A 22,742-nucleotide genomic window follows, 5' to 3' on the forward strand; every position below is an offset into this window, starting at 1 on the left:
ATAAGTTCGATTAACGTATTTTCGAAGAAAACCGAGAAATTTATTAAGCACGTGATTACGTTTATTTGTACTTTGTAGTTGCAAGACATCCGATATCGATAATTTTGGGAAGCATAGCTTACAATTTCCAAATTTACTTCCCACTTACCAGGAATGCATAAAAATAGAAAAAAACAAATTCTCGCGCGATCAAATCTACCATCGAATTACATAAAACTCCTTAAATAAAAGTCATTCTTTTAGAAACGAATTCTCGAACAAGCTTTCGTTTCTCCTTGAACTGACAAAAGCTTTCCGCTCTTACTAAATACGAGTAATGATTGCCATCAACAATATCGACCATTAAATTACACAAAAATTCTGAAATAAAAATCATTTTCGTAAAAACAAACTCTCAAACAAGATACCATTACTCGTCCTACCAAAAAACCTTTTGACTCGAATCACGTGCGTAATTCTTACTTCCGACGAACATCTAAAAATAGAGAAAAGATATAAATGAAACGAGATACAGCGCACAATATGTATAAAGAACAAGGCTTGGTAAAATTCCTGGTGCAGTAACAGCGTCGTAAAGCATAATCCTGAACCAGTACGAAAGACCATGACCCTGGCCAAGGAGAGTACGGTCGACGCACGATGACCGTCATAAAGAACCGCCTTCGTGAAAACGCGTTTTCCGGTTCGAACATCGACGGATAGGGCGGCAGCACTGGCCGACAAACTGATAGAACGATGTGTGGAAGGGAAAAGCATCGTTTCAGAGCCGATCTAAATTTAAGTTTCAGATTTATACGCCCTTGCTCGCCGGCCATTGACTTTGCTCGGACTCGTACGCTTTCAACCCCGCCGCTTGCTTCTCTAACCCACCCCCAATCACCCTCTGCGTGGCCTGGATGCGACTCTAACTCACCATTTTTCCCTCTTATTCCGTCTACAGGGACCGCGAATAAATCATGCGAAACGCAAAGTGAAAGATGACGTTGCCGTCGGTAAATCTTTTGGATTATTCGATTATTTTTATCTTCGGGGTAATTGGCTGGAAGTATTCACGACTTTTGTGATAAGGTTTAGCGTGAATCGAGTGGTTAGCTTAGGCTGTACGTTGAAAGAAAATGAGGGGAGTAATTTGGGAAAGAATTTTCTTTTAAAACGTGTTGGAAAAGAGTGTTTATGAGTTTCGATAAGACAGAACATCAATCTTCTGGTATAAAATTTGCTACAAGTTTTTATATTTGATATAAATCACTGGTATAAATTAATAAGGTTCAGTATAGATTTGGTGTATTTAGCGTAATGAATGTGTGGGATGTTAAAAGATTTTGCTTTTTGGCAAAATAATCTTGTTCATTTTCAGTTCAGATTTTTTTAGTATAATTCAGTGTTTTGAATAGACTGTATGCAGGAGAAGGGATGTACGAAAATATTTTTTCTCCGCTTTTGCTACATAAGATTGAAAATTTTAATATGAGATTTTTGTGAAAATGGCTTCACGACAGAATTATCATAGAGAAATTTAGCGATATGATGGGGTTGAGAGGCACTGATCTATTTATAGTATATGAATTAGTAGTTATATGGAAGACACGAAATTGCGCTAGGTTTTGACTTGTTAGCTCAGAGCGCAGAGTATTTCTGTTATGCATCTCTGTTGTCTGCGATCGTAAAATGTAACGAATGAGGAAATAAACGGCGGTTATTGAGACATAGCTGACGTCAAAGTGTAGTCTATAGACGATCGTGAATGTTATGCATACAGAATTCTTAAAGTTAAATTTTTATGGGCCATTAGATGAAAAACAGTATTATTCAAACAGCAGATATTGACGTCATTTTGAGCTGTAATGCTTTATCCAATTTTTTATGTGTCTTATTAAATAAACAGAAAAAGTTACGAATAAAGCTAATTTCCCTATAGTATATATATCCCCTTGAAAATTCGTGATTCAAATTAGATTTCAAATTAAAATTTGCCAATTTCATCTACTTCGTCCTCAAAATTCGTCATAAATATTAAAACCAAATTTTAATCATAAACTTGTTTGCAAATAAATATATCTATATTTATTATCCGATAATATGTAAATTATTATTTATTTCACGCATCGAGCATAATTTTTGTATCCGAAAGTTACAACGGAAAATCATTTTATGAAAAATTATAATTCTGGTTCCATGAAGTAGTGTTAAACTATCTGACATACAAGTCTGCATAAAAAAAGAAGAAAAACTACGCGTAAAAAGATCCGTAGAAAGTGGTGATAAATATCTCCGAGCAAATGATACGCAAAGTAACAAATATAACATGTTAGTAAGATAAATATTGTCAACTGTTCTTAAATTAAACTTCCTAACACCCAAACAACTTCTATATTTCACATGGTAAAAAGACTAAAATATCTACGAAGAAACGAAAGGATTGGCGAGTTCCGGTATCAGAAAAGTTTACGAGCAACATCGAATCAACAGTATCAACGCGGTCACAAAAATGGCACGCAAACAGCTGTGTCGTCTCGTTGAAAGAGGAACAGCGGAAAGACTCGGGAACTCGGAACACGTTGGCGAATGCTACATCCAAGTATCCCTCATCGATTTGTACAAACGAAAGGTTACACATAGTTTCGAGCGATGTTGCGCGAGGAACGCAAGGGAAAATAGAGAAAAACAGGAAGCATGCAGCTCCAACATGTATAATTCAGACAAGTTCCTTCAAACTTTGTCATCGTGCGTACCTACATCGATCGTATTCACCGTAGTCGGTGTATAAATATTTCCGTATGATGAGATGCGCTTCCACTCTATCGTTCCGGTGATCGACGAGGTGATGAATCGTGCATTCGAAACTACTGGCGTTACACCAGGATTTGCAACGTTTATCGCACGACGAATGGCCTCTGTTATTGAAGCTTTACGACCGAACCTGCGGATGGAATTTGAAAATCGCGATCGAATTGGAATCACAGTCTTTTTGTATTTGCAGATTTTACAGATCGTGATATAGAATAATTGAGCTTTTCACTGTCATGTACAAAGTAAAATTAACACAGTTTCTGTTATGCTATTATACCCGCGAAATTTAAAAATTGCGATCAAGTAGAATCGGAGCGTTTCGTATTCGCAGATCTTGGATATCATGGCAAAGAATAGAACTGAGCTTTTTACTATCGTGAACAAAATAAAATTAATAAAGCCTCGATCGAATATCAATTTTATTACGGTTCAAACATCGTCAAGCATCTTTCAATGCAAACTTGTAACATAATTGAAGGCTTGAAGTGACAAATGATATAAATTTTAGGAAAAGTAAACGAGCATTTTTTTAAAAAGAAAACGTGTAGATTCCATTTATTTATCTGGGATATAGTAGGAATAGTTACAAACGTTAAAATAATTTACTTCAGCTTTCAAAGCTATTCTAAGATAGAGGTACGAATGTGGTTGAAAAAGACGAAAATAGGATATATGCGTAAATAAATAAATTTTTCTTGTCTCAACTCTAGGCTAAAATTTTCCTTCAAATACGGAAAATGATTTTTAACATTGCGACTATTGAAATTACCAACTTTAATGGACAAACATCAATATACTTCTGTCCAGGGTACACACTTCTATATAAATGAAATCTCACAAACTTTCCAGGAAAACTTGAACAGTAGCAAGCTGCTCTTAAAAAGAGGCTGCCATGGTAGAGTTTCTTAAGCAGGAAAGCGTACAAATGTGCCGGATTGGTTGACAGAATTACGCGGCAGCTTTCGAGAAAGAAAATTCAGCGTTGGCCATTATACTTGGTCATAAATTTCGCAAAATCTCGAGCAGTTCCTTTAAGTTTCATTCTCCTTGGGTTTTCCTCGCCCGTTCTGTCCAAGTCTATATCCTCCTTCGCTTCCTTTTTCTTATGCCTCTCAGTGGTAAGAATCACGCGAAAGAACCGCCCCATAGCACGCCGAGCGAAATAAATTCGAAGCATCGTCGATAAAATATCGCTGCCGGTGTAGTTTATCACTAATCTCGAAGGAAAGCATGGCTGACGACGTTACTAGCTCGTAGAATTGTACTTGGTAACTTGGTACTTTCAACAAAAATATAAATTGTTATCAACAAGTTATTCTTATGGAATTTTTTAAGCTTCTAAATTGATAAATTTTTACATCTTTACTTACATACTTTGAAATTAAAAACTTTCAAACTTTTTATTTAACGTGAACTGTTTATCTAGTACAATATTTCTATATAAACTACTCTAACAATTCCCCGTATTCTACGACATGTTCGTTAACAAATCTAGCAACTCCCCATATCCTTTTAAGATAAAATCATTCTCTTCACTCGTTAACACATCCGTAGTAATTACTACGGATTTTTATGTACTTGTACAAAATCTAAAGACGTAAAAGTATACAAAATAATATGGAAAAGCATATGAAATATTTAAATTAGAAATACTCGTATCTTTTAACAGATAGAACGAATCTCTATTTAAGTTATATTTCTCTAGTTGCGCCCACAAAGATATAAACCTTCATAAAAATCCGAAATCTATCGATAACAAAATCTAATTTAACCACGTTTTCCCCTATTCAGCAGATACATATCTCTAACATCCTTGGAATACGAATTCCTTGAGCCAGCTGACTAAACTTAATCCACCGATTCACCGTTTTCTTTCGCCGCAACACAAATCTTCATCAGCCTTTAAACCTTTATTTTCCATTTCCACATCTTCGTGCACGCAGAGATAAACCCTGAAAGATTTTCTCCGACGTCCGCGGACATAACCGAGCAATAAAAACTCCTACACCAACCTTCGTTACCCTGGTGCTGTTGCTCAAGTAAAACTGAACGGGAAGCTGTGCGGCTCGTCGCCCAAGGAAGACGTAACGGCGAACGGAATCGCGCTTTTTGCGGCCGTAAATACGGCGGAACGCGTCTGTAAACGTCGATGGCTCGCCCGACGTAAGGCAGGTAGTTACACGCTCACTGCCATATTTATTTCACCGGCGCGCCAAGATGAGTAATTTAACTGTGAGACGTTTTTCAACTGGACCAACTGATACGCGTTTCAACGATCGATAACTCTCGTTCGATCGACTCGCTATTATTTACGGATGTGCGTTATCATCCGAGCGATCGATAACCGAGGCTCATTGCCAATAAAATCAACCTCGTTCTGACGATTATTCGCAGTGACGGATCGGCTCGGTGAACCTCGTGTCTTTATGCAACCCCATCGGGCCGCTCCAGGCACTGATAAATCGTTCTACATCGTGGAACGACGTTGGTTCAAACTTTTCAGAAACTGACTTCCTGTAGAAAGTGTGTATTAAAGTTGGAGACTGGGCATTGTGAGTTATATAGAGCGAGTCGTGCAAAGCTAATGGTGTCCTGCACCGGTATTGAATTTCTAAGATTGATATTTTATTCATGACAGATATGCATACACTGGAGCAAAGGGTTAGTGTACTAAAGGGCACTAAACTTTAATCAGGTCCACATAAAGTATATCTTAACTTTGCTTCGATCTGAGGTAAAGATAGAAGCAATGTGAGTCTTTGGGTGTCGTTGTATTATCCATATATATATATGTATATGATTTTATTATGTTATATGATGATCCGGTTAACGGGGATGATGAGCTCATTCATCATTGAGAAATGGTACTATAGCTTGTATACAATATGAATTGTACATGTATATGTGTATAGTATGAATTTAGTAACGTTACTTATTGCTGGATTTCTTTATTATTGCTTTTCCGATATTATATGCCACTAATTTATTTTACTCGAACCTACTAAAACTCCATAACTTGAAAACCCTTAAATCTCTTAATATCCAACTTCTACATGAAAAATACGAAACATAGACACCGTTGGTCTTCAGCAACCCTTGGCGTAAATTCGAAACGTTCTTCAGCTTTCGCCATAAAATTCCTTTCAAGCTTTCTCGATCGCTAAATTAAAAGCCCCAGAAACGTAACGCGTCGATCTTTTTCAAACCATCCCATAAACCAGCAACAGCAACTGCCTGGAAAAGCCTGTGCGAAAAAAGCGTCGCGCATCCAGCTGGCTGGAAAAAAAATTCATTCAATTTCGCGAGAACTTGCTTGCACTGTTGGGGATGGGGATAGAAAGACGAGAAGACGTACGAACTTACCAGCTGCAATTGAACTAAAAAAGCATGGCGAGTAATCGTTACGAACAATTAAATTAAATGACGAAAAAAAAAGGGAGTGGCGAATGGCGCCCGGACGCACGCGGAGTGGTAATTAAAAGTGAGCCCATTAATTCGGCTTACGGGGGCTTGGATGCGTTTGAAATTGTTTACAAACTAAAGTACACGTCGCCGAAGCTTTTAAACGTTCGTAATTACAGGCAGCCTGGTGTCGGGTTGCAATTGAAATTAGAATAGCGAAACGACAAACTGGTAATAAATATAAACGCTCGAATCGATCCATCTCTCCGTGTCTCATTCTCTTCTCTGCATTCTTCCCTCTCTATGTCTTTCTATCTTTGTGTATAATAGGGGGAGGAAGAGAAATTTTCATGAAAAAAGCTGGGAAAATTGGGCGACACACGCGAGGTACCCGCGAGTGAATTGCATTCAAATTTTTATGAAGCCCCCTCTACCCCGTTTAAAACGGGCAAAGCCCGGGTTTCGGGCATTCGAACGTTTCAGCGAGCAGAAAATTCACATTTTATTGCTGCTTTACGGGCTATTTTCGCATGGCACGTTGAAAATGTCCCTTCATTCGTGTTTAAGCTCGTTTGAAGGAGGCACGAACTTTATCATTGCTGGTGGGCGTCAGATTCCGCGATATATTTGGACAAATTTTGTACCGTAATATACCATGTGACGAATTCACAATCAAAATACATAGGTAAAAAGATCGGGCAAATATTCTTGTGAGCGAAGTTCGTACATCGATCGACTAATTCATTTATTAGTTGAAGTATTAATACATATTAATACCTATCATAATATTAGGTCGTACGAAAAGTTTCTTTCGTTTTATAAGGAATTAATGGATGCACAACATTTTTCGTTTTATATTATTTTATCGAATCACGCATGATCTATTTTGTTCTATCAAGATAAAGATTACAACGTTCGACAGATTAGGTTTCATGTTTGTATAAAGATGCATCGTTGTAATGGACGTGTCTGTAAAAGAAAAATACTTTTCGGATAACCTGATAATATAGGCATGTAAATTGTAAATAATAACGTGGTAGACAGCAGTCTTTGACATTTTTTTAAATATTTTTGTAATTTTATAATTGTCGATGGACGTGAAATTCCCGAGTATTTTTCGACAAGTTTTAGATTACAATTTTAATTTGTGATGAATTTAGAAACAGAATCTGTAACACGTAATGCATTTAGAATGAGAATCCGGGATACATGGTGAGTTTAGGATCGGAATCCGTGATATGTAATGAATTTAAATATCAGAATGCGTAATACGTAATGAATTTAGAATCAGAAACCGAGTAAAATCGCGAGCTACATGTAAATTCATGCATCAATAAATCGCTGCTTGCTCCATACGATTTGGAGTATCAGTATCACATCAATCATCGTTATATTTAACTAAATCATCTGAATGAGCTCATCTTCATCTTATACCTACTTTCCTTATTTATTTTCAACTGTATGCATCATAAATATTCCATCATCAATTTTTCTAAAACAATTAATAAACAAACTGTCACACAACGACCAAACTGAACGATCTACAATAGATGGATAGTAAGGATTTATTAAGCGACGTTTCCATCAATATTATTTTATTTTTAATCTATATATTTTAAGCTCTGACAAGTCATACAAACATAGTAACGAAAATCTATAAACGTTCTAATATTTGATCGATATTTGATTAAATATTTGCTTAAAAAGTCAATCTTTTGATTAATATTTTGTTAGAGCAATTTATAATGAGTTTATAGGTGAATACATCATTTAACCTTAATAATCAAAATAATAATAATAATAATAATAACACGTTGACTGTCGTGTCACCCATATTCGGGTGACAGCAAAGTTTATGATATGGTCACGTCACCCTATTCGGGTGACAGCAAAGTTTGTGATATGGTCGCATCACCCGTATTCGGGTGACGCTTATTTGATTACTTGCGAAGGATCGTTGTAGGTATTTGAAAAGATATTGAATTATTATAAAAGTAATACAAAAATGACTTATTAAAAAAATTATTTAGAATCTAAAACTTTGAAGCATTCTATACAAAGCTGAGTTTGGGATAATTTGGACAATAAGTTGTTGCTTTCTTTAAATTCTCCCGTGTCCTTGATCGGTCCGTTCGACGTCAATATCTGCATAACGTAGTTTGCATGCGCGTCTAATGCTTCTTCCTGAATCATTTTTCCGAACGGCGATATTATGCTAATTCCGTCGAAGACAAGGATTTTTTGTATTTTCAGACAAGCCTAATAATTTTTCAACTAATAATTCTCTAAATCTTCTAATATTTACATCCTTCCTTGTTACAATTTTCCGATAGAAGTAAGTTTATTATTTCGTCATCAACGAACAGCTGAAACACATCATATGGATTGACATCGCCAGGTAATTGCCTAATGACGCGGTCTGTCTCGGGAAAAGGAACTGACTTCTGCCGACCACTAAATTCATTCCATTCACCAAATTGAATTGTACTTTCCTCGGTATCATCAGTTCTTCTTTCTTCCTCAATAACCAATTCTTGTAAAATCTCGTCAACAGTATCTTCATTACATTCAGTATCACTACGATTGCACTTATCAATATCCGAATCAGAATCAGGCGATGTAATTCTATTTATATTTCTATTTCTAGGAAAACTGATTTCTTCCTCATCGCTACTATCCGAATTTCTGTAAGCCTCGTAAAAGCTTTCTTTTTCACTGCTATTTCACTCACTAAGAAATAAATTTTCCATTTTTCTTTTCGACATTCTAACTAATGAGGGCAGAGATTTTAAATTATCTAAAATGTTGGTGGGAGTACCTAGCAAAGTACGTTTAGTACAGCGGCACTCGTGGCCTGAAGGAGATTTCATTGAAAACACGCGCGGCAGTCAACGTGATAATATGTTGCAATTTTAGCCCCTAGCAGGCCATAAAATGGACTTGGTTTAGAAAAATTCACTCATTCGTCCCTCCACACCACATCGTATATCGGTTTGTATATCGGGCTAACCTTAAGATTAATTTCTCTCTAACTGCCTTATATTTATACTTGCAACCAAACGCCATTTTTACTTTCAATCTCCTTCTCGTGATCCCTCATCGTTATGCTAATATTAACATTCAAATATAATTAGAAAACCTAGCGAGAATACAAAAATGTACATATACAAATACATGGAAATATATCTAAAGATAAAACAATAATCTAACTGTATTTAACGAAATTATTAGTTTGGCAACTAGGTGATTGCGGATTTTGTCAATAGGTAGCCTTAGCACATTCTTTTGTTTTGTCAACGTGTTCAAAACGCCTAACCTACATTGTTTTCTTGTTGTTTGTTTCTTGTTTCCACCTTTAATTTAGTAAAAAAATTCTATCGATTAATTATTTAATTTTGTTTTTATCCCAATTTAAAAATAGAAGAACAAGAAGCGCATTTCAGACATATTTTATTGTATTATTTCCGAAAAGGCAAGAACGCATCGCAAGCGCATAAGTTATGTGCCGTATATGAGAGTGAAGTCTTGAAAGAAAGGCAGTGTCAAAATTGGTTTGCCAAATTTCGTTCTGCTGATTTTTCACTGAAAAATGCTCAGCGATCTGGCCATCCAGTTGAAGTTGATAAGACCCATATCAAGACCATTATTGATTCAAATTGTCATAGCACAACGTGAGATTGAAGAGAAGCTGAATGTATCGCATACATGCATTAAAACAATTAAAACAGCTTGGCTATGTGAAGAAACTCGATTTATGGGTCCCTTATCAGCTTAAGGAAATTCATTAGCATCTGCGATTCGCTTCTGAAACGCAACTAAATTGGTCCATTTCTGAAACGACTGATTACTGGTGACCAAAAGTGGATTGTTTATAACAGCGTTAATCAGAAAAGATCGTGGGTGACGCAAGATAAACCAGCCCAGACGACACCAAAAGCTGAGATTCAGCAAAAAAAGATTATGCTGTCAGTTTGGTGGAATTATGAAGGAATTTTGTACTTTGAACTTTTACCAAGAAACCAAACGATTAATTCAAACGTGTACGTTCAACAACTCGCCAAACTGAGCGATGCAGGTCAAGAAAAGCCTGAATTGGCAAATCGTAAGGGCGTTGTTTCCTAGCATGATAATGCAAAGCTCCACACATCTTTGATTACTCGCCAAAAATTATTGGAACTAGTTTGGGATGTGTTGTTACATCCACCATATAGTCCTGACCTTGCGCATTCAGATTACCATTTATTTTGTTCCATGCAGAACTCCTTAAGCGATAAAATTTTTAATAACGTTGATGATGTAAAATCACATTTAATTTAGCTTTTTGCTGGCAAAAATCAGAAGTTTTACGAACATGGAATTATGGCACTGCCTGAAAGATGGCAAAAGGTGATCGACAAAAACGGACAATACCTAATTGAATAAAGTTATATTTTTAAGCAAAAATATTGAATTTTCCTTCTTATTTAAAATACGCAATCACTTAGTTGCCAATCCAATACATTAGACTTACAACACGTATGGAAATTTTAAATCCATTAGATTTAAATTGATTAGATTTTAAATGATCTCTAGAGTACCAATATCTTTACTTTGTTCACGTATCTGCACTAGTTTAGCCACTGTGTGTCATCTTAAACTTTCACCTCAAACAAAACAGAAACAAGCAACCAAATACATCATAATGCTTGCACCGAATTAAATCTCGTTCAACCAGTTCTCCCAACCGTCTTAAAAGTCCAACATCGTGGATTAACATGAGAAGTTGGCGGTGGTAAAACATTCAACAAAATTCAGGGGTGTATTCCGTTGGCACGATGCTGATTCGCCATCGATTTCACGGTGGTGCGAGCCAGTAGTACTTGGAAAGAATCCCATTTAATGGTGGCAAGCTAAACAGCGAAAGTTCGTCCCGCGGAGAAATACTTATGCAGTTCGATCGATTTTAAAAGGAACACTCGGCGAACTGAGAAGTTCCACAAGTCGATGGACCCGTTGCCACTTGTTGAATGTTTATAAAGCACAATGTAAGTCTAAAGTGGCCACTCTTGATATTTTCCGTTACACGTGCCGCTATAAAGGAACAACCATCGATGTATGCAAATCTTTCCGCTTCTCCTCTTACCTGTGCATGATACATATCGTGTGTGAGAAATCAACTTCATATTGATGTACAGGTACTTCAGATTAGCATAAAGAAGAAGGTTGGATCTGCGTGGACGATAGTTGAAGGAGAGCTGACTGTACAAAGTGGGAATGTACAATGGCAAGTTTATGAATAGGGAAATGATTTTGTCTAAAATTGTATTTATATACAATATTGTTGAATTTTAACCATTTGTCTGGATATTCACCGTTTGAAATATCGAAGGAAAACACGAGTAGGATAAAAGCAAGAATAACTAAAATTTTTCAAATTTTTCTATCGTCTTTTCCTTCACAGACTCCGTCTATTACAATATTTTTTCATGTTAACTATTCGCTGAAATATTCACTCATACAACTATAAAAAATATATGAAAAAGAATAGGAAGGAAGAAAAATAAAATTTCCAAAGTTTTTCTACCACCTGTCCTCTCAAACTCCGTCGAAGCGCTTCCCTTTAACTATTTGTCTAAATATTCGGCCTTGCAAATATGGGAAAAATAAGGAGAAACAGAATAAAAACGAAACTAGAGTTTTTCTACCACCATGGCCGTTCAATTTCTTCTAAAATTATTCGCCAGAAACAAAAGGAAAAGAGATTATCGAAATATGAAAACGGGGGAAAATTTACATGATATCTTGCTGGCTCATCTTCGATTTCCAACTTTTGCATGCGACAAAACGACCCGGGTAATCTAAAACAGAGGAATCGGATGTTTCTAATCCGGATCACGCATGTCCAGAATGAGATCCGAGTTCGGAATGGGATTCGAAACGATGGCCAGAGCGAAATGAACCCCCTGTCGACGTTTTTCCATTCGAATTTCGACGCAAGCTTTGCCTTTCCCCTTCCTCTTCTTCCACCTCGTCCTTCCTCCTTTTTACTTTTTTCTACGGGTGAAAAACGGTCATGCAGCCAGGAAATGCGAGAACTCGCGTTTCGTGCCACGTATTGGTGTTTATTTTCGAGGAGACGTAAATATTCTGCTCTTTTTTCCTTCACCTTTTTTCCCCTGAACCTCTTTGGATTCGTTAGATATGCATGGTTTGTAAATTCGATTTAGTCAAAAAGTGTTGCCACGGTATATTGTCGGTTTGTGAGATAAAATACCAGGTTTTCTGTTCTGTTTGCAAGAGCAAAAACGTTTGAATGGAACATTTACGATGGAAATTTCCAAATTCTGTGTATATCGATGTTGCGCGTCTCGTTGTTGGAATAAATTGAGATATACCAAAGCAACGAAGAAATTGAATTATTTATGTAATTTGTGTTAATAGTTACTTATTAATAAAAATCACTGACCTAGTGTTACTTTTTTCGTGGCTAAAGTATGGGTTTTGAGCAAACAAAAATGCCTTATATTTATTTGAATTAATAATGAAAAATAATTCATCCATTAATCATTAATATAGCTACTAATAATTTTCTTTATTTCCTACAATAACCTACCTTTTCTTATCCTCTATTCATAGAACTTCTAGAGCGAAGAGTGTTACTGTTATGAATGGTAACTGAATTGTTCATTGTAAATTCAGTTCTCACAATCAGAAAGGCTACAAGTCCTTATGTCAGATGACCTAATAATTTACTAAAATCCTCATAATTGTTACATTTCCCAGAATATATTAAACGTGTATTAAATACAATCTGATTACAAAGTTGTCGTAGAAAATAAGTTTAATCAATTGCGAACTAGGTAGATGAATATCGCAACGTTATTTAATATCCTTTGAATAATTCAAATTTTATAAATAAACTTATAATAAATTGTCGAAATAATCACGATGATCCTAATTTTACACGCATGATTATACGTATTATGGAACTAATTGAATTATCATAATCTCATCCTTACCCTACTCTAGCAGAAATTAAAGAATTGCAACAGATTTTAAAAAAAGCTTAAAAAAAATTCGCTTGTTTTACATAAATTGATTTCTCGCGTTATTCTATAACCTCACGACGGACCAGATCCGCAGAAAAAAAGAAAATACCTTCTAGATTAAATCCTTAGATTCTACTAGAACCAACAATATAAAACTATTATAAGCCATGTCATTGTATCACGCCAAATGAAGTTACTGAAAATTCTCAACGAGAATTGATTGTAAATATTCTAATAAATAAAAAAAAAAAATTCTATAACCAAAACAAGTATGGCAAGATGATTGGAAATCCAGTACTTTTATTCCAGAAATTTATTATAAGCACTTAACTATTTCACAATTAATAAATTAATATAAAATTTTCTGTTTCTAATCTAAAACCTTTCACGTGTTTCTTGGTGCTTTTAAGGCTACCCCTTCCCTACCTGTGGTACTAACAATAAATAATATTATTAGAAGTATGTATACATAGTTGAGAAATAGAAAATAAGAAAAAATAAGAATGAGAATGAGAGGAGAGAAAGGTTAAGATAGAATTGTAAGACAAGGATTGCGTGAAGTCCATTTCTTGGTCATGTGGGATGAAAAATAAAAAATATGTTGAAAATAACAACGTGAGTTCTCGCTCGCCATCTATATGCTGACGGCTAGTTACAAAAGGAGTAACTAGAAGTTATTCCTAGACACGGTCGATAGACCTGATCAATAGTTTTAGGACCTCTCTTGCCTTTTTTCTTTCATTCGTTTGTGACCCTTCTAAGTGTGTGCAATAAAGGTTTTTCTGCTCCGAGAAGTGTGGATTTATTATCTATATAACATAATAATAACTAACGCGATCCTACCTCTAAAACATAAAATAGCAACAAAATATCAATATAATAATAAGTTCAATTGCGTAATACCTTGTTAATCCAACTTTTTAATAATTATTAATTCAACAGACGAATAATAAAAATTGTTGACGGAGCGAAAATGGCTTTGATTATTTCCACAAGCTAATAAAGCAGAAATTGAACGCGATATACAATAACTACAAAAAAGAAACAAATTCCTGGTTTTATTCATTAGCGAAGAAAACAATGACGTTGGTATTCAGGCAGATGCAAAAAACAATAGAATCCAGGCTGTATTGTGGTGCCCTCGATACAAATACAGCCTGGATAAATATGTGTTTTGAATTCCCTTCCTTATTGCGTTCTTCGTCACTTTTTGTATATGGTCGTACCAATGTAAACATCACGTTTCACGATCACTTTGTGAAAAAGGTACAATCATCGTGGCCGTGTACCATATGCCTTCGAAACTTTTTCTATTTACATTAAGAAAATATATCATTCCTATTCAGATGTCCTTCATACTCTCTCAATGAAATTCGATCCCCGGAAAAAATGAAACGTATCTTTTACGTATACTTCGTAATAATAATAAACCTTGGATATTCTAGACATTTTTCAACGATTAATCTTTATTTGACATTAACATTAAAATAATTTTGATTCTGATATTTTCTTTTATGTTAAATAATTATATTAATAGAAGATTATAGGACAAACATGATAAGTACATGTTATGTATGTAAAGTTAGTTTATAATTTAAAAAAAATATTTTAATATCAAGTAATACAAATACAGAGAAACTGATAGAAAAAATTTGCAAATGAAATGTTGCATTAACATAACCTTGATCGTTAACGGGTTAATGAAACGAATTCGGTCAAAATAAAATTATTTTTGTATATATTTTTCATTTCCAATATCATAAATAAAAAATGAAATACACCGTCAATAAATAGAATTAATAAGAATTATTCAACCTATTCATCCTAAACGTGTTCGCTACATATCACTCTACAAATGAAGATTACACTAGTACCCACAATAAGTCTACATTCATTGATTTCCTAATTTTTATATCGCTTGTTGATTAAAAGTGGATATTTCAGTAAAACTGAGTTGAAAAGCAAAATGACTTTTTATGTAGTACCTTTTAAAAGTTGGTTAAAGCTTTAGATAAAATAAACAGCATAATTAATATTATGCTAATTAGACCGTGGATATTTATGCAATTTCATATTTCTATAAATGCAACTAAAAAAATAGAATCTATATATATATTCGTTTCATTCGCTAAATATCACACTGGTCGTTTTATTTTGAATATTTTATACATTTTCATGCATTATCTGCGTTCTCTATACTGTTAAATTTATTGTAAATACATAAAGGTTCGCAATCTAGTGATAACTGATATTTTAGTTTTAAAATATTCATATAGGTAATAACGCATTTCTTCTAAGATAATCCCTAAACGAAGTAAAAAAACAGTTCGGTAATATGGAATTGATGTGTTAAATTTTAACAAAAAAACTGCTTTTCTAAAAATGCAAGAAGTGTAATTTATCATGTTTCCTCTCCATGGCCTTCAAATCATCTAATTCTCAAAACCTCGAATGTCACGTTGAATACATGAATCTTTCAACGAAGTAAGCTTTTCAAATAAGAAACTGAAGAAAAACGTCACTCACCTTTCAAAACGGCGGCGAGGAGTAACACGACGAACAGTAGGCACAGTTTACTGCAGCTTCGTCGTCCCATCATGTCCTTAAAGAGGAGAGCACACCACGACACCACAGTCAATTACGGACGCGCGAAACGCCAGTCGAGAATCTATCCGCAGTGCACATTGTTCACAAATCTAAACTAGTCCCAATCGTATAGTTACACGAATCAATTCATGAATTGTATCAACTACGAAGTATTCTCACACTCTTTTCTCACGAATTCAAATTCAGGAGAACTACCAAAAAAATTTGTCCCGCGAAACCGATAACAAAGTCAAGCTCGAATTGTTTTGTTTACACGTACGAAATTCTAAAGCGTCGTATTCCTCGATCGACAAAGATTTATTTACTCGATTTATCAAATAAAACGATCGTCTAACACGACTAGAAAACTCAGTTCAAGAATTTCAAACAGTCGATTCAACAAATCGCACGAGCTTCACCTTTCAGCGAATTCGATCTATTTGAAATTAACCAATAGATCGTTTGAACAAGCGGAACGTTCCAATTCGCGTTTCTATGAAAATTTAGATAAAGGAACGCGAATTCGCGCCGAAATCTCACCAATGTTTGTTAATTAACTCTTATTTTTTACAGTAATGTTTTCCACCACTATGAACGTTAGAGTTCGATTTTTAGTCAAATAACCGAGTAAAAACAAAGGGACAGTTGAATCAAAAGTAACCGTAACACACGTGTCTTCACGAACGAATGAAATATGCGAACACAATTTAGTTTTTGTTTGATTCGTTCGACAACGAGTATTATCAAACGTGAATAAGAAAGCGTGTAACGAAGTTCAATTATATCACATTTAATATGGAATGTTTACCGATTCGAAGCACTTATGACAGTACACGATCGAAAGTATATCGAGAGGACAACGCAAAATACCTTTACCCTTAAACGTATCGCGCGACACTGACTGTCCTGATCGCCGTGGCCGAGACTCGACACGCTTCCAAGGCCAGATGGCGCTGCTGTTGCGACGCGTTTGATAAACCAGGAGACGCCGGCATTCGACTCCGCGGCCCGGTTGCAACAAGTTGCAGCGCGTGGCTCGTCGGCTGCACGCTTCGGGAACGTGCATTCATTGAATGCAATCCGCACGTACGCGGCCGGCATAACAAAGTGCAATCGACTGCTAGCCGCCTCTGCAGAACGCGGTTATAATAAAATTAAAACTGCCGTCTCGCGTCCCCTACGATAACGGACTGGCCACCTTGTCATTCTTGACGGGGATTCGAGATGAAAAAATTTTTTTAATGTATGTTTAATAATTTTGGGGGGCAATAAATGTATAAAGGTCACGAAAAAAAAACATGATAAATCGTATGTTGCTACCAAAAGTTAGAAATTTTTTGAAATTTTATTGAGAAAATCATTAAAAATATCTTAAATTTTTGTTTAAATGGACGTATTCTTACATTAAATTACGTATTTTTCCGATATTTGAAATATAAAGTCTTGTAACGATAAAGAAATAATTATTTTCTAAATCGTTCATTCACACTATCATAACATTACAACTTTATTACACTATCAAAGGGATAAAAATACCTAGTTATTATATAACGTATTTAAGAATTATTATACTTAGATAGCAATAATTAGAAAGGTGATTTTATTTGTAATTGACTGTATTTATTACGTCGTACATACTAAAAAGGGATATATTAAAAAATAAATGAAAACTTGTAACCTTTTATTATCTGGGTTTGCTCTCCGGACTCTCCGTATTCGTGGTTAACGAGCCATCCGAACTATAACAAACTTTCTACAAAAATTCAATTGAATTTACAGTTATATCTCGTCCATGTAATTAATAACAATTTGAATAATCGAAATTACGTACTCTGATGGGCACATGCTCTTTTCGATGACACGATAACATCGCTGAAACCGATTTGTTTATTTTCCTTTTCCTGAGAAAATAATAAAAGATATAATTGTTTAAGGCTTAAATAACTTTTTAGAACCTGTTTTAGTTTTGCCATTAATCTTTATAACAAGCAGAGAAAAATCAAATGATCTACGAAATAATTATCCAGTCATTATTTTAAATTTACTTATTACAACACATAAATCTTTGAGAATAATAAATTAATCGCAGGAAATTGATTTTCTTACTTACTGATACTTATACTACTACTTATACTACTGAAATACTTACTGATAACTTCTGCTACTATGACTAACGTCGATCGTGTCTTTGCTAGTATAACTAATTGCGGCTAAACAACGTTCCTCGTCCATACGATCTTGACAACCTCCATGACATTTACCAAACCTGTTCTTCCAATAATCCTTAATTCTTTCCAGCAAACTCTTACGAGGTGATTGTGTTGGACACGTATCAGGTTGACAGTATTCTTTATTTTCGTACAAAACAGCAACTCTAAATTAGAAAAATAGGAAATTTTCTTTTAAAAAACCGTTGTATGTGTAATATCACTAAATTGGAAAAAGCAAATTTTAATAGAATTTTAAAATCTATGGAAAAATTCATCAAAAAATCATTGTATTTGCTTTTTATCGCTTTGATTTTCTTTTAATCTCAAACCACTATAAAACATTTTGATGTGAAATTGTTTGAGAACATATTGCATTTTAAAATTGTTCTTCTGTAAACAGCGAGGAATATCATTTATCACGTCTCTTCGCATATTATAACATTGCATTTTAATAAAATTCCTCCGTTGTAAAATATGTAAAATATTATTCAGTATATTTTTTACCGAAAATAATTTTTCCCCATAAAAAATGTTTATTAAAACATACGGAGGATCCTGTGGTTCATATGAGATGCACTCGTCCGAGTGTTTCGTAAGGAATCTGTAGCAGACCAAGCTCAAGCCCACCAGCAACCACACTAGTAACGCGCTCACCACTGCAATCGATATCAATTCGGTCGTTCCTAGTGGGACTCCCGTTTCCTCTTCTAGAACGAAGGAAGGAACGAGACAACGTTAGAAAGCAGAAGTTAGAAAAATTCGACGGCGATTGAAGTGCTGCTTTCTCTCGTCACCTTTGTACAGAGGTGACACGGCTTCCTCTGGCTCAATAGTTTGTTGCATGCCTGTTTTGGGCATAATCTCATACGTTCCGCTTTTTGCTCCCTTCGTGGGACCGGTTCCCGCGCCTGACATGAAAAAACGTGGGTTATAGGAAACATCCAGCGCTGGAAAATTGCTAATAAGGAAAAGAATCGAGCAACGTACCTGCTTCCTCCAACGAGGCGATCACCCTCAATACACCGCCGAACGCCGGGTACCATTTCTCATCATCAAGGTGTCGTTGCACCTGAAAAGACGATGAGAGTCGTCTAATGGTTGTTGCTCAAGTTTGAGCAATGTAAAATCAAATAAACCTTAATTATTAAAACACTGATTGATAGGCTGTAAATATTTATGAAAATTTACATTTTAATAAGCATAATTAAAGAAACGAAACCTAATTATATGTAGACGTTCTGTATGCAATGCAGCTCAGTGCTGTATTAAGTTAAAGAATTTCGGACAAACATCGTTCAAAACAATCAATTTTATAGAACAGCATTACTAATCTGAATTGCACAAAATAACATGCAATCTGAGAAACCTTAAACAATATGATATTGCATGAAATATGTTAAAAAATATCGTTTAACCATTTATACCATTGTTTAATGATGGTTATAAAATGTTTTGCTAGGAAAAGGTTTCTTGATTGCAATTGAACAATTCCCTTAAGTATTTATATATAGTATATATTTATATATAGTATAAGTATATTAAGTATATATTATATTTATATATGTAAGGAAGATTGCCACTTTCGATCACAGCGACTCACAACGTACGGATTGCTGCAGCCAATCGTAAAACTCCCGATTAAAGGCCTCCAGCTCAGCTTTTTCTTTCGATTTCGAGACGATGCACTTCACGCTAGCTATGTAATATTTGACCAATGCAAAAGTCGATCGTTCACTGTATAAAGACTGCAAGGTGTTCTTCTTAAAAGGTAACGCGATACTGAAGAAAAAATTCTATTTTAATATCGTTAATATTGGCAATGGAAGGAAATGGTTCAAATTGTCAATACCTATTTGGCTGTGTATCGTCGTCCAGGAAAGGAAGAGGGATGATAATTGATTCGTTGTCTCGATCAGATTCATCTTTGTGCCCTTCAAATAATGATAATATTATATTTAAACAAATATCATCTTTTTAGTATTGGATTGTTTATTAAAATTAGGGATACATTATACTTAGCAAGTATTTAGTTTTTATATTAATTCTGATGAACTCACTCGGATTTGTACTTTTAATTTTGTGCTTCGGAATATGCCTCTTTTTCTGCTTGAACGTGAAACGTTTCGTCTCTCGTCTGTTAGCGATCGAAGCTAATAAATAAATAATAATTATATCAAACTGATTATTGCATAGAAATTAGCTTAAAAATTGTTTGAACTTTAGATACATAATAGCTAAGAATAATGTTACTATTATCATTATCATTACACTATCTACAGTATATATCATTTACTGACACAGTTACTGTCATCATACATATCATTATTTACACATTTCGATACAAGCCCATAAATTTTGTTAATTACGTTATATTCACATCCCGATTCATAAATCCAAAATTCAATTTTAATAACGGAATAATTATGTTCCTCCAAACTTTTTAAACTTATACACACACGATTAATGTTGGTACATAGCACTGCCATCTCTCACACCATTTCAACACTTGTATCTATGAAACTTGCCTCCAAATTAGTACCAAATAAACCCATTACAGTATCCTAGCAATCTACTTCATTCCATCTACAAACAAAACTATTTTCTCCAAACTTTCGATTGAAACAATCACTATCGAATTGCTTAAAATGCTCATGAATACTTTACGAAAGCTAATAATCATATTCTTACATGCAGAGTAAGTAATAACCCCGTCGCACGCAACCGACGACGATTTCGGCGATGTGATCACTATCGCTTGAATCTTCGTCTGTTTTATCTTCTTCGAAGGATTTAGCCAACCAGCTCCGTTGCTTCGTAAAAAAACTTTCAGCTGTTCGTACAGTTCGAATAGTTTTCTAGCATTTCGGTACTTTACGTTGCCCGCGTAATAGGAGTGTTTGGTGAGGGGCAAAATGTAAACCTGCAAGTAGCCGCCCATCGTGTCCGCCAGGGCTTTTAGCATCAGGTGCTTCGTTTTTCCTATCGACAGCTTACGCACGTTTTCCAGACAAATGTGAAAGTAATCCATCAGCAGCGCGATGTACCGATCGTTCTCATAATTTAGAACTTTCACCTGGAGAATCAGAGTAACCATAGATGGGAACGGTATAGACACATGGATATTTTTTTGAAGAGGAATCGATGATGGAACGATTTCAAGCTTTTTTTTAAAGTGGATAGGATGATACGTTTGATGGAAAGATGATACATTGAAGCTATTTGCGGTGTTAACACTTTATCGTTTTGCGATATTTTTGTTGATATTTAAACAGTCCTCAACTATTTATCGCTATAATACCATATTAAGAGTGAATTATTGAAACATAATTTATATTTAGTAGTCTTCATTGAAACATTGAAGCTTAAGCTATTGCTAAAACTAAACATTATTACAATATTTTTAAACTTAAATTTCGATGCGATTTGTCTTACTTAGGTTGGAACTATAATCTGTACCACGAGTATAACCCGATATTATACCTAACAAAGTTGGGCAACCTTTCAAGAATAACGAACTTCCGAGATTTATTTTTGAATAATGATTCTGTTCAGAGAAAAATTATCTGTTGGTCACGAATAAATTTCTATCATTATTTAAGATAACACTGCTTCATATCTTCTTGTTTAAATACAGAATTGTCCGTTAGTAATTCATTTTTAATTTGAGCATTTTTATTATGTTTAACGTATATGTACAGATGATAGTAAATAAATTTTATTTAAAAAAAGAAGGTAATTTATTATTAGTTGCATATGAAAAAATACATTTTAGAGATTTATTGAATAATAATATGAATTATATATATGTTATAAAATATACGTATTTGATTGAAGTATCATTATTTCCTTTATTAAAAATTTATTGGTACACCAAAAATGAAAAGATCACAAACACACAACATATTATGAAGGAAATAAAAAATATGCAAAAAAGCAATAATGATGTTTGGAATATTTTATGTTAAAATAAACTGTATAGGATAAAAGAATACAATTTTGGTGATTCATAACTAGCAGAACTAGGTTAAGGAGAGCCGTACCTTTGGTAAGAGATCTTGAAACATTCGTCGACTATTTAAGATAATAAATTCCTCTGTGCTCCAACAATGTTTAGCTGTATCACTTTTCTCAAATAATACCGTGCCAATGTTTTGTTCATGTTTGAAAGTATTAACACCCATCACCCTAACATTCGCAACAGTAACGAGATGAAGCATATATTTTTAAATGAAATGTTATAATCTCAGTTTCATATAATTAATTAATAATAACATTCTTCTAATTGTACAATTGAACTTTAAATAAAACAAGTATGATGTTGGTGTTTATGTTTATATACCTTCCTATATTAACGAGAATAGTTGCAATAAATACCGGAAAGAACCATAGAAAGCATGATTTCATAATCCAATCGGTAAATCCCGATTAGTACGATCTTCCCTTGGAAAATTTATGCCGATCCCTTGAGTATTCCCTAATCATTTCGTCACGGCTTCCTCTCGTTTGTTATGCGACTGTCTTCAGATTAATGAGTTGTAAATTGTGAATAATTTTAAGAGTACAAACGTTTAATAGGTATAATAGCTTCGATTTTGTCTTCGATCAAATGAAGATTGAGAACTCCGTTTTCTTTTCGTACTTAGGCGTGTTTATATTACAATTCATCTTTACATTGTATAAAAATTGGTGAACTATTTTATACACAACTAATTGTAAGTATACATAT

At 34.5% G+C, this 22,742-nt stretch overlaps 2 protein-coding genes across 3 annotated transcripts in view; both read right to left on the reverse strand.

Annotated features, from left to right (window-relative positions):
- LOC100645050 (tyrosine-protein kinase transmembrane receptor Ror) overlaps positions 1–16,782 on the reverse strand; it is a 347,662-nt gene extending 330,880 nt beyond the window's left edge. Inside the window, exon 1 of one of the 2 annotated variants that reach the window (XM_003397255.4) lies at positions 15,747–16,776. In XM_003397255.4, coding sequence (XP_003397303.1) covers positions 15,747–15,819 — 73 coding nt within the window. In that variant the 5' untranslated portion in view covers positions 15,820–16,776. Of the gene's footprint in view, positions 1–15,746 lie in introns of both variants that reach the window. The other variant, XM_012311290.3, reaches the window with a different exon arrangement.
- Positions 16,783–17,295: 513 nt separating this feature from the next.
- Positions 17,296–22,717, reverse strand: LOC100650042. The gene is made up of 11 exons (XM_048407938.1): positions 22,057–22,717; positions 20,705–21,089; positions 20,074–20,166; positions 19,866–19,947; positions 19,624–19,795; positions 19,004–19,085; positions 18,811–18,924; positions 18,564–18,723; positions 17,956–18,180; positions 17,638–17,707; positions 17,296–17,559 (listed from the first exon to the last, which is right to left on the reverse strand). The coding sequence occupies exons 1-11, from the start codon at positions 22,231–22,233 to the stop codon at positions 17,491–17,493; spliced, it is 1,629 nt and encodes a 542-aa protein (XP_048263895.1). The 5' UTR covers positions 22,234–22,717; the 3' UTR covers positions 17,296–17,490.
- Positions 22,718–22,742: the final 25 nt, after the last annotated feature.

Source organism: Bombus terrestris, chromosome 8 (genome assembly GCF_910591885.1).
Source record: "Bombus terrestris chromosome 8, iyBomTerr1.2, whole genome shotgun sequence".
Classification (NCBI taxonomy): Eukaryota; Metazoa; Arthropoda; class Insecta; order Hymenoptera; family Apidae; genus Bombus; species Bombus terrestris.

Coding starts and splice junctions, on each gene's coding strand:
- LOC100650042 (XM_048407938.1), bottom strand. CDS start 22,233: ATGCTTCATCTCGTTACTGTTGCGAATGTTAGGGTGATGGGTGTTAAT. Junction 19,796..19,865: donor GACGATACACAGCCAAATAG/GTATTGACAATT, acceptor TTTTTTCTTCAG/TATCGCGTTACCTTTTAAGA. Junction 18,724..18,810: donor CGTGTCACCTCTGTACAAAG/GTGACGAGAGAA, acceptor CCTTCGTTCTAG/AAGAGGAAACGGGAGTCCCA.